General features: G+C 38.3%; 1 protein-coding gene across 3 annotated transcripts in view; it reads left to right on the forward strand.

Moving 5' to 3' along the window:
• LOC140205281 (liprin-alpha-1-like) overlaps window positions 1-10,038 on the forward strand; it is a 161,388-nt gene extending 151,350 nt beyond the window's left edge. For 2 of the 3 annotated variants that reach the window (XM_072272774.1, XM_072272775.1), the window contains exons 24-27: window positions 4,444-4,512; window positions 4,735-4,900; window positions 6,866-6,930; window positions 8,718-10,038. In XM_072272774.1, coding sequence (XP_072128875.1) covers window positions 4,444-4,512; window positions 4,735-4,900; window positions 6,866-6,924 — 294 coding nt within the window. In that variant the 3' untranslated portion in view covers window positions 6,925-6,930; window positions 8,718-10,038. The remainder of the gene's footprint in view (window positions 1-4,443; window positions 4,513-4,734; window positions 4,901-6,865; window positions 6,931-8,717) is intronic. The other variant, XM_072272776.1, reaches the window with a different exon arrangement.
• The last annotated feature ends 2,219 nt before the right edge of the window (window positions 10,039-12,257 follow it).

The following is a 12,257-nucleotide window of genomic DNA, read 5'->3' on the forward strand; positions in this document are numbered from 1 at the left end:
CTGTTATCAGTTTTATGTAATACAGGTTTCAGTCAGCAGTGCTTTCTTTTGTCAAGGTTACACACAGAACCTTAAATTGTTGTTTAGCATTGAGATGCCATAGTTTTGTTAATTCTTTTTAAAGATTGCTCATAGTTAACTGCTGGTTTACTTCATGCTTTTAGTCAGCAAAGATGAATTCTGACTGAGGAATTGGGACCCCCCCCCCTCCCCAATTGTCTTTGTGCCTAAAATGATTTCCATTTTCTTGCCTCTCTAAGTGCTGCACTGTGAAATTGGTTTAGGAACTGCACCTCAAGAGTGCCATCTGTTGGCAAGAAGGTGGTGTTGCAGGGGTAATTCAGAAAAAAGTTCTAACACAAACTGACAGCTGCCACCTAGTTTAAACAACATCTAGTGCACAGTTAATCAAGGATATTATTTATGCTGCTTGTTCATCTCTTGGAAACTGGCAGGAATCTCTTGTAGCAGTTCATCAGTTTTATGGTATTGCTTTACTAATTTTGTTGGTCAGTTTACCTCTATTTCCAGTACTTCTAATTAAACTACACCAATGCAAAAGGAACTAACATGATTTAAGTGTAAAGTAATGTCCTTGAGCTTTGCCCTGACTTTCTATATCTTGTTATCATATTTGCAAGAGCTAATAAATAGGATTTGGAAAACCTTTGCTGCAAACGTTTATAACTCCTTATGTAAATTCACTTTCTGTAATAATATAGCTGTCCTTATTAACTATCTCCCCACCTCTCCAAATAGTTTTGAAAAGGAGGCTATTTACTGGCTTGAGTTAAGTAAAACCGAAAATCCAGCTTCTTGGGATTTGGGTGTCAGTCTGACACTTTGGCCATGTTTTTAGTTGCAATACGTACTAACATCCCAACAAACATTTAATTCACTTTTTAAGGATTTATTATTTAATTTTAATGTATGGGGCTAACTGCTAAGGGGCATGGAGACCTTGGACAATAGCCTGGTAAATCTTTTCTAAACTGTTTCCAGCACATATTAGTTTCCATCTTTAAATAACTAGACTCTGCACTAGATGTGGTCTGCCACTGCCCTATGTAAGTGAAGATGAACCTCCCAACCTTTGTATTCAATTTCCCCAGTGATCACGTTCTGTTAGCTCCCTTGGTTGTATGAGCATTCTTTTTGCAATCATGTACTAAATCACCGGGATCTCCTTGTATCTCAGAGCTCTGCGGTCAAAGTAAATTTATTGTCACCATGTATTATCCTGATTTTTTTTTGCAGGCATTCACAGAAGAACAAAGAAATACAATAGATGTAATTTAACAAACTACACAAAGATAGACAAACATCCAAAGTGCAAAAGAAAGCAAACTGCAAATACAAAAAAAGTAAATAATTAATACTGAGAACATGAGTTGTAGAATCTTTGAAAGTGTGTCTATAGATTCTGGCATCAGTTTAGAGTTGCGGTCAGTGAATTATTCCATGCTGGTTCAGGAGCCTGATGGTTGAAGGCCAATAACTGTTCCTGCACTATAAAAGGGAACTGTGAGAGCCTCCTTCGGTCAGAGTTGACCAAGGATATTGCGTCTTAGCTGTCTAGATACACAAGCCGGAGCAGTAGGACATGGAGAGCAAGCTGTTGCCCATGTAGCAAGCTCCCCCCCTCCACACATCTATGAACCCAAAGGAACGGCTGAGGCTGATACAGTTTGGTACCAGCAGCATCGCAGGAGTCGCCAGCCAGCGTTGACTTAATGTAGGTCTGCCTTGGGGACTCCAGCTCTGGATTTTAAGGAAATGTATCATTATTTAATTATCTAGCTTTGAGATATCATCAAATTTAGTAACTTTGCCTCTTGGTGCGTTCATCCAAATTATTTAAAAAAACGTAATAATCCCTCTCTTGAACCCCATGATTCACCCTTAGTTAAATCTCGCCAACCTGGAAGAAAGCATTTATACTCTGTCTGTTTCCTGTTAGCCAACCATGTCCTCTTGCACCATGAGCTGGCTGGCTGTGACATTCGTGCCAGTTCCATGACGAGAAAGCAATGCAGTTTGGCCACCATTTACTACCCTCTTCCTCACACACGTGTTGGTACACTGGGAATGCCATGTTTGTTGCAGTTTTCATCCACCAGGTGGATGCTTTTCTGGTGTCATGGATTCTTGATTACCTGACTGGCAGACCACAATATGTGTGCTTGCAACACTCTGTCAGACAGAGTGGTCAGCAGCACTGGGGCTCCACAGGGTACTGTCTTGTCTCCCTTTCTCTTCACCATCTACACCTCGGACTTCAACTACTGCACAGAGTCTTGCCATCTTCAGAAGTTTTCTGATGACTCTGCCATAGTTGGATGCATCAGCAAGGGAGATGAGGCTGAGTACAGGGCTACAGTGGGAAACTTTGTCTCATGGTGTGAGCAGAATTATCTGTAGCTTAATGTGAAAAAGACTAAGGAGCTGGTGGTGGACCTGAGGAGGGCTAAGGCACTGGTGACCCCTGTTTCCATCCAGGGGTCAGTGTGGACATGGTGGAGGATTACAAATACCTGGGAATACGAATTGACAATAAACTGGACTGGTCAAAGAACACTGAGGCTGTCTACAAGAAGGGTCAGAGCCGTGTCTATTTCCTGAGGAGATTGAGGTCCTTTAAAATCTGCCATACAATGCTGAGGATGTTCTACGAGTCTGCGGTGGCCAGTGCTATCATGTTTGCTGTTGTGTGCTGGGGCAGCAAGCTGAGGGTAGCAGACACCAACAGAATCAACAAACTCATTCGTAAGACCAGTGATGTTGTGGGGATGGAACTGGACTCTCTGACGGTGGTGTCTGAAAAGAGGATGCTGTCCAAGTTGCATGCCATCTTGGACAATGTCTCCCATCCACTACATAATGTACTGGTTGGGCACAGGAGTACATTCAGCCAGAGACTCATTCCACCGAGATGCAACACAGAGCATCATAGGAAGTCATTCCTGCCTGTGGCCATCAAACTTTACAACAACTCCCTTGGAGGGCCAGACACCCTGAGCCAATAGGCTGGTCCTGGACTTATTTCCATGTGGTATAACTTACATATTATTTAATTATTTATGGTTTTATATTGCTATATTTATACTCTATTCTTGGTTGGTGCAACTGTAATGAAACCTAATTTCCCTCAGGATCAATAAAGTACATCTATCTATCTGTCTATTTGCAAATGAGAGGAGGATCTTGAGGGTTATTCACCTGTGCAAGCATGTAATTCTGTGCTGTCCTGAATATTATGTAATGCCTCCCCCCACATGGTGTAGCTCAGCAATTCAGTTCCTTGTGTAGTTATCTTTGATTTGGTTTCCATTGTTATTGACAGTGCATTTGCATTTAGACCTCTGCAAATTCTAGGAAGGGGAGAGTAACCACAAAATGGAGGCCTCCTGCTTGAAAGCTGAAGAACATTGGAAAACTGATAAATTTTCTTTTCTCAGCTTCAAAGTGATGCAACCTAGAATTGATCTAATAAAAAAATTCAAGTAGTTTTATGGTATAGCGAACATGATAGATAATTAATACTTTTCAGTTTAAATTTGCTTTCACTGAAGAATCATTGTAAGTATTGGGTAGAACGCTGTCCTCCAGTTTGAATTCCGTTTGAGACCCACTCCGGAGACTTGAACTCGGGGAGGGGTGTGGCGGGGAGAGCCAAGGATCCTTCCACCCTTGCATTGGGATGCAAAAGGTCCTATGTCACCATCTCAAAGAAGGAAGGGAATTTGCTCCAGAGTTCTGAGCAATATTTATCTATCATTTTCTAGTCCCAAATTAAGTGCCTAGTCATTATAACATTACTTCTAATGTGAGCTGTCTGGGTACAAGCTGGCTGCCATGTTGCTAATATTGCTTCTCTCAATTCCAATAAGCAAGGGCATTAAAGTGCCTTGTGATGTTCTACAGGGGATATTAAATGTGCTTTATAAAATAGAAATAAGGGATTGCTGTCCTGAAATGTTAGCTGTTTCTCTTTCCACTGATGCTGCTTGATCTGCTGAGCTTTTCCAGCCTTTTTCTGTTTCCATTACAATGTAAATGGAAGCATTTTAACAGTACTCCTTTGGTATTGTGTATTTCTTTATATGTTCTATTGAATTGTGATAGAAGGATTTATAGGGTTTATTGGCTTTTTCAGGTTTTGCTAGTATAAAACTTAATGCCTATCCTGTTGCAATGCACAGGAAGTGATGTTATTGAGGTAGGAAATTCTGTTCCAGATAAAACTGAAAGGATTATTGCATTCCAGTTGGGACTTATTGTAACTTTGAATAAATATTTCCATCACCCTGTGTCTGGAGGTGCTAGTTTCACTTTAGTTAATTGCTTTCTTTACATGTGGCTTGTATTAGAATTTGTCATGGATGATTAAATTTGAAAGCATTTTGGTTTGCATTGAAAGTAATTATGACTTTATGTTTACAGGCCCGTCAGTCACTGGAAAGAGAGTTTAACAACCTCTTGGCTGTAGGAACGGACCGGAGACTAGATGATGTAAGATTTAAATGTAACTCATTATGGAGATTTTTATAATCTTCCCCATTCATTTGATTTCTATGTATAAATGTTTTCAATTCTGTCCAAATAAACTTTATTGTACTTCAGGGTAAACTTCTATTGCCTAGAGTCAGTTAATCTGCGTGTATTTTAAATATTGAAGGGGAAACTATATATAATGCGAGAGAATTAATGTGTACTTATTTTATTTCCTTGAAGGAGGATGAAAAAGGTTTCAGACGAGCTCCTTCCTGGAGAAAGAAGTTCCGACCAAAGGACGTAAGGGGTATGACACCTGGATCAGCAGAGACACTACCTGCTAATTTTAGAGTTACCTCAACAATATCTTCACCCTCCATGCAGCCAAAGAAGATGCAAACAGATGGTGTGTATTGATTTCCTGTTGAAGGACATTAATTGGCACGTTCAATATGCATTCAGTGGCCACTTAATTAGGTACAGTTGTACATCTTAATGCAAATAACTAATCATCCAATCATGTGTCAGCAATAAAAGCATGCAGCTATTGTCAGGAGGTCATTTGTTCACACCAAACATTAGAATGGGAAAGAAAGGTGGTCTAAGTGACTTTGACTATGGATTTCTTGTTGGTGCCAGACAATGGTTTGAGGATTTCAGAAACTGCTGATTTCCTGGGATTATCATGCACAACATTGTCTTAGAGTTTACAGAGAATTGTGTGGAAAAGCAAACAAAAAAAAAATCCCGTGAGCGGCAGTTCTGTGTTAATGAGAGAGGTCAGAGGAGAATGACCAGGTTCAATCTGACAGGAAGGTGATGGTAACTGGAGTAACCACACTTTACAATAGACAATCTCTTGAGTGTACAACATGTCTAGCCTTGAAGTGGATGGGCTAGAACAGCAGAAAGTCATGAACATACACTCAGTGGCCAATTTATTATTTACCCAGATGTACCTAATAAAGTGGCCACTGAGTGTATAGTATTCTTTGCCATTGGATACCTTCAGAAAATATTTACAGACTTTGCATTAACTTTAAGTATACAAGTATGTCAAAATCAATTTAGCTTTATTTGATAACTCGCAAAGCAAAGTAACAAAAAGCCAGTTTTCTGTATACCTTAACAGTGAATGTTTGATCACAGTTCAAAATCCTATTTTGTCTCAATTGTGGCTTAACATTTGCAAAATAGTTATGCACTCAAAAATAGCAAAATGATATTTCTGCTTCAATATTCTAAACTTTTCCTTTTTCACAATCTTGAAGCTAAACTTCGTATTTTGTTCTTTTTAATTTAAACTAAGTTCAGTGCATTCCTCTGAACTTATGAATTATACTAAAATGACATTATACACCGCTGTGTCAATTATAGTTTTAAAATAAACATCACAGCTGAACTAAGTAAACTGGTGTAGATTCCAACTGGACCTTCTGTTTGGGTCTGTGGTGAACAAGCCTGCGCAGGAGGAGCTTTACCACACATTAAAAGAAAATGTAAAATCAGGCCGCGTTCCTGTTGCTAATCATAAGTGCTGTTCTGTAATGGAATGGGGTTTGGCTTGGCTGGGTTTCTGCTTGATGTGGCTCCATAGGCAGCACCGATGTTTTGAATTCAAGTTCTATGTCAGAAGTTTAAGCTTGTATTTCAGATTGACATTCCAATGGAGCCACCTTATAAAAGCTTGTTTAGACCATAGTTAAAGTTTGCTTAGACCATAAGACATAGGATCAGAATTAGGCTGTTTAGCCCATTGAGTCTGCTCTGCCATTCCATCATGGCTGATTTATTATCCCTTTCAACCCCATTCTCCTGCCTTCTATAATCTTTGACATCCTTTCTAATTAAGAGCCAGTCAACCTCTGCTTTAAATATACCCAATATCTTGGCCTCCACAGCCATCTGTGGCAATGAATTCCTCCTCACCTCTGTTCCAACGGGATGTCCTTCGATTCTGAGGCTGTGCTCTCTGATCTTAGAAAACATCCTGTACATATCCTCTCTATCTAGGCCTTTCAGTGTTCAACAGATTTGAATGAAATCCTCGTCATTCTTCTAAACTCCAGTGAGTCCAGGCTCAGAGCCATCAAATGCTCCTCATATGTTAACCCTTACATTCCTAGGATTGGTCTCATGAACTTTCTATGGACCCTGTGGAGTTACATCACAATAATAACTTGGAAAACTACAAAAAATATAATTTCAGAGTAACATTCACCCTTTAACATGTGATTTGCATTGAAACTATTTAACTCCGTGTTTTCAGCTCTAATCAACTGGTTCAGTTTTACTTTTTCATTTGTAAGGTGGTTTCTTTGTAACTAACTGCATGTTCTCTGCATGCTATTTTTCTTAATGCAAATCACAGGCAGTGTTTCTGGAGAGCAAAGAATGGATTCTGCCACTGTACGAACCTATTCGTGTTAATTTTGGGTAAGTATTCATAGAGTAGCTCCTCTCTGCCATGATCTTTGCATGTTATCATGCAGAAAGTTCCTTTTACTAATTAAAAATTCAGAGGAAATAGCTAGATGCCTTCATAATATTATTTTGAGATAGAGATTCCTTCTGTAGCCTGGGTAAATGAATTGCTTTGTGGAGGAGCTGAGTACTGGAAGTATCCTTTATTTTCATTAAAGAAACAATGTTTAGATATACTATATTTAGTTATGATGCAATTTAGAATTTGCAAGCAGTAGTGGTACACCAAAATTTCATGTAAATAGATCTTGCTATACCTACACTAACTTATGTTCAAGTGTACTGCCATAAGTTTGAAGAAGTTTATGTAATGAAAAATCCTCTGATTTACGTAATGTTGGTCATTGTTATTTGATCTCTTTAGTATTTTGTTGCTCTCCTGACTTTTAACCAGCATGCTGTTCACAAGCTACCTGGGTAGGCAGGTAACCTCTGCATAGCTTCTTTCAGTATCTTTGTTAAATAATTTGTTGCATGTACATACGGACAACTATCAGAACTGCCAATCCAACATTTCATTTTTGATTTACAATTACCCACTTGCAGGGAAGCAGCAGTGCGGTTCTTCTGCAAATTGTTATTGGTATTTTAGACCTTAGCTAACTATTAAATATCCCAATATGTTGTTACTTTCTCTTTAGCTGTGTGTGCTAATCATAAGCTGAGTAAACAGCCACTGCATATTTTTCAGCCACTATACATTCTGCTTAGTTCAGTTGCAATGTCCTACACAAGGGTAAAACTCAGCAGTGAAAATCTGACCAGCATAACTGGAGGTTTAATAAATGTCTGATTCATTTATGCTGTTTAGTCTATGTGTATATAAATCATTTTGGGGTCAAAAACTGATGGTTACAAAATAAATTTCAATGGGTTTCCGGCTTGTAGGATAACACCACACGTTCCTGCTAATGAATTTCAAAATAAGAAATAAATTCAGTAAGGCTGCTGTCTAGAGTGCCTTCTCTCTGGTATAACTATAACTAAGTGTTGTTTTTAAAAGATAGTGGATGGAATTTTGAAACAATTGGAAAAAATGAAGCCATTATAGCGTTAGTTTCTTGTGGTTGGAAAGTTAAACAAATTGTTGTGTAATATGAACAGACTTTTTATCAGCTCACTAATTTCTGAAGGTTAAACTGGACAAACTTGCAAAGCAACACACCCAGTATCGCACACACCTTGAAGTTAATTCCAATGGTAATCTGTTGTCCCAGTGATGGAATGGTTTATCACTGGAATTAACTTGAGGATTTCCATTTTTATACGCTGTTGTGCATGCATGCTCTACAAGTAACTATCACCATTCCCCTGTTATAACAGGAAGGGCTGATAACTTCATTGTCATCACTGTAAATTCCAGATCATTTAATAACAAACTGTAAATTGACAAAGGGAAAGATATCTGGAAAATGCAACTAAATTACTATGCATTCAAGCTTTTCATCAGCATGGAGAAATGATGCTAACCATGGTTAGAAGTCCACCCATTATGTCTGGGAAAACTGGTTAAATTATTTTCCAAAAATTTATTCCTTGTACAGTATTTCAGTTTCACTGTTACACTAAAATTAGAAGTAAATGATCTAACATGCTAGCAGAGTATATAAAACATTTTCTTGTACTTGCCTTTCCGTCTGTTCATTCTTACCGCCGATCATGCACTTTGGGCAAATGTTGAATTTGATATATCATTTAATGTTTAATTTAGTATTTATTGGAGTCCTTTTATTTTTCAGCTCACTTACACTATTTCAACAGATGACTGCACAGTAAAGCCTTCATACATGAAGTGTACATCACGTCAATTGGTGCAAAACCCAGGATATCAGTAATGTAGCAATATTTCTAACTTGGACTTAATATTTTGCTACAGAAATTTTAATTAGTTGAACCACAAGTCATGAGTATCCTAGATATAAATTTTAGAATAACTGTTTCTTATATTTATGTAAACCTGTTTCGATATTGATTTATTGTAGATCTAGCTTTAATTGTGTACACCTGCTAAAGGCACATTTTATAATGTATAATTCTTTCTTACATCAATTTTCTTTACTCTTAATTGTGTTATTTTTCAAGGAAATGTACCATATGTCTGTACGTATTCATCCCTATGAATACCATAGGGGTTTTGTAAATCATTATGTAATTACTACAGATATGCAGATTTTTTTTATAAAGTTGAAAACAATAAAATGTTATGGCATTTTCATGCTGTTTTTCAAAGAGAAACTGCATGCTGACAGCACTAGGTTTGTTGATGTTGTAGTTAGTTCAAAGTCTGTAATTAAATCCTTTTTAAACCACCTGTTCTAATTTTTAAAACTGTAAATGCTTATCTTTTTTTTGCAGTATGGTTCATAATGCGTAGATGGATATAAGAGAGAAAGCCATATATATAGGAATATTAAGGATAAAGTGGAACTGAATGCAAGCAAAGACCTGTCACAGTATTTCCTCCCTTTGCTCTTAGGAAAAGGCTGGTATAACTTTTCAATGGACCAATATTTCTTGCTGATGTCAACTGGGTTGAAAAGGGAGGGCAGGTCTATTCAATTTATTGTATACGAAGAGGGGTACTTTTTAAAAATGAGATGAAAGCCTTATTTATTTTTCATGGACTATGGTTCACTGTTTTTGCAGCCCTTTCCTAATCTAGATACTGTGCATTTTATTTTGAGAGACGACCCATCAGTGGTAGACCGAGAAAATGTTGTCTTGGATGTATCAATGAGACTGTTCAGTATTTTTGAAAAAAATATCATCAACATCTCAGCTACAGTTTCATTGGTATCATGGTGAGCTATGTATTGTGTACCTACACATTGTAACTGTCCTAAAGCTACTTGGATTGGTCAATTTTTGATGTTTGTTGGCCTGAATCACGTACTGTTATTTGTCCAACATTCAGTTGCTGTCTGAGATTTTCTTCTGCTGCCTTGTAACAAATTATGTACAGTCTATACAGTATGTTGAACTATTTTTATCACAGTATTTATTGCTTTCTTTCAATAAAATTCTTAAACTTTTATTTTCCACTGCCAATAAACAAAGTAAACTGCTTATTCAGTGTGTTTGGCTTTAACAGTTTGCCCACAACTACACTCATTAAATTATCCAACCAACTGATCAGAGATGCTATTTGTATCCAAACAGGAGGAACTTTCTGCATGATTTTTCCTATTTGTTGCTTCTAGGATAGACCACACTAAGAATGTAGTGAGCATGATTAGTAAGTCTGCAAACAATACTGATATTGGTGGAATTATAGATGGTGAAGAAGGTTGTCTGAGGATAGAGCAGGACAAAGATCAGCTGGGAGGTTGGGTAGAACAGTGGCAGATAGGATGTAATCCAGACAGTTATAAGGAAATGCACTTTAAATCCTAATAGAACTCAACCTCGAGTATAAATGGCTGAGAACCTTAACCATAAATGTAGAGGAACTTTGGGTTTTTAGTTTGTACTGAGAGTGGCAGCGCTGATGAATAAGGTGATGGTATTTAGTGTGCTTCCTTCATGGGCTTGAGACATAGGGTATAAGAGGCGAGGCATCGTATTGCAGCTGCACAAAACACTGGTTTGACTATACTTGCAGTATTGTGTACAGTTCTGGTCCAGCACTACAGCTTGGATGTGGCAGCAGAAGAGACCTACCAGAAAAGTGGCTAGAATGGAGGGCTGTAGTTTTAGAGATTGGATAGGTTGGGGTGATTCTTATGGGAATGTAAAATCTTGTATGTAAATTGGCCATTATGCTTCCTACATTACATCAGTGATTATGCTTCAAACAGACTTCATTGTATAAAATGTTCTTTGGACTATCCGTACATCATGAAGGTGAATTTATAAGCGAAGTTCTTTCTGACACCAGGAGATAGATCATTAGTTATTTAAGAAATAGCCTGGAAAATTAAACTCAAAATCAATATTGATATCAAAGATGAACAAATTTAAACTAATGCTGAAATATTGCTAAAATGTCTGACACACTAATAGGTTTGAATTTATGATCATTAAGTAACTGACCTTAATCAACAGCTATTAACCTGGTTGTCATTTCCCTTTACAAAATTGGAAAGAGGAAGGACATGCCAGGCTGCAGCAGCAATGCTGTAATCATTAATCATTTTCAAGAGAGAAGATCCCTGCAGAGGGGTCACCCTGATATCTGGCACTGGGATTTCTCCACCAAGATCCTCCACAGCTATCTCCTCCCAGTGGCCAGTGTTGTTAAAGGATGAGTCCTGAGGAAGGTGTGGATCAATTGTCTTACCTCAGCAGCAATCTTCCTAGAGATTCTGCCTGGCCTGCTGTGTTCACTAGCAACTTTTATGTGTGTTGCTTGAATTTCCAGCATCTGCAGAATTCCTGTTGTTTGGCCAGTGTTGTTGTCCAAATTGCAATATAGATTCTGAGGATCCAGATGTAGAATGGAGATAGTCTTTGTCCTGTAACTAACTGCTCCAAGAGAAATGCAGAGCTGGATCAACCTCTAAATGTGGCCTTTTCTGACCTCATGAATATTTTCTATCCCATCAATCAAAAACTCAAAAAAAAAAATGCTTAATTATTTGCTTGCAAAAATCCATCTCCATCCTACATCTGTACTGTGATGGCAAGAGAGCTGTGATCTTTATCAATAAACCCTACTTCAGCACACTCTTGTCAGGCAAAGCTGCTCCATTGCCCCAATAGTGTGCTCAACCTTACTGCAACACCATCCTTCCTGGAGTGGAACTAACCTCGCATAGATGGGATACTGATCCCAAATGCTGGAAATACATGGCAGGTCAAGCAGCATCAGTGGAAGGCGAACAAGAGTTAAACTTCCAGGATTGAAATGTTAACTCCTTTTCTATCTATAGGTGCTGTGCAGTGGAGGGTGGGGGAGGAGGTGCTAGGTGGAGCAAGCTAGTGGTTAGTCTGGGAATTGGAACACACCTGCTATTTATTCTGGGCTTCTTCGTGCAATTCTCAGACCACACTTGTGTGCAGGCACATTGGAGGGAAAAGCTCCAAGCCTTCATTTCATCACCCACAAGACAAAGGTCCTCTAACAAAGTCCAACTGTAAAGGCTTTATGGAAGGTGTGGATCAATTGTCTTACCTCAGCAGCAATCTTTTAGCAAAACACATTATCTTCAGTGCAACTTAGATTAGGAGAAAGGGCAAAGAAGTGGCAGATAGAACACAGTGTTGGGAAACGTATGGTCATGCAGTTTGGTAGAAGGAAAAAAGATATAGACTATTTTATAAATGGGGAGAAAATTTGG

The sequence above is a fragment of the Mobula birostris genome, chromosome 11, assembly GCF_030028105.1.
Source record: "Mobula birostris isolate sMobBir1 chromosome 11, sMobBir1.hap1, whole genome shotgun sequence".
NCBI lineage: Eukaryota > Metazoa > Chordata > Chondrichthyes > Myliobatiformes > Myliobatidae > Mobula > Mobula birostris.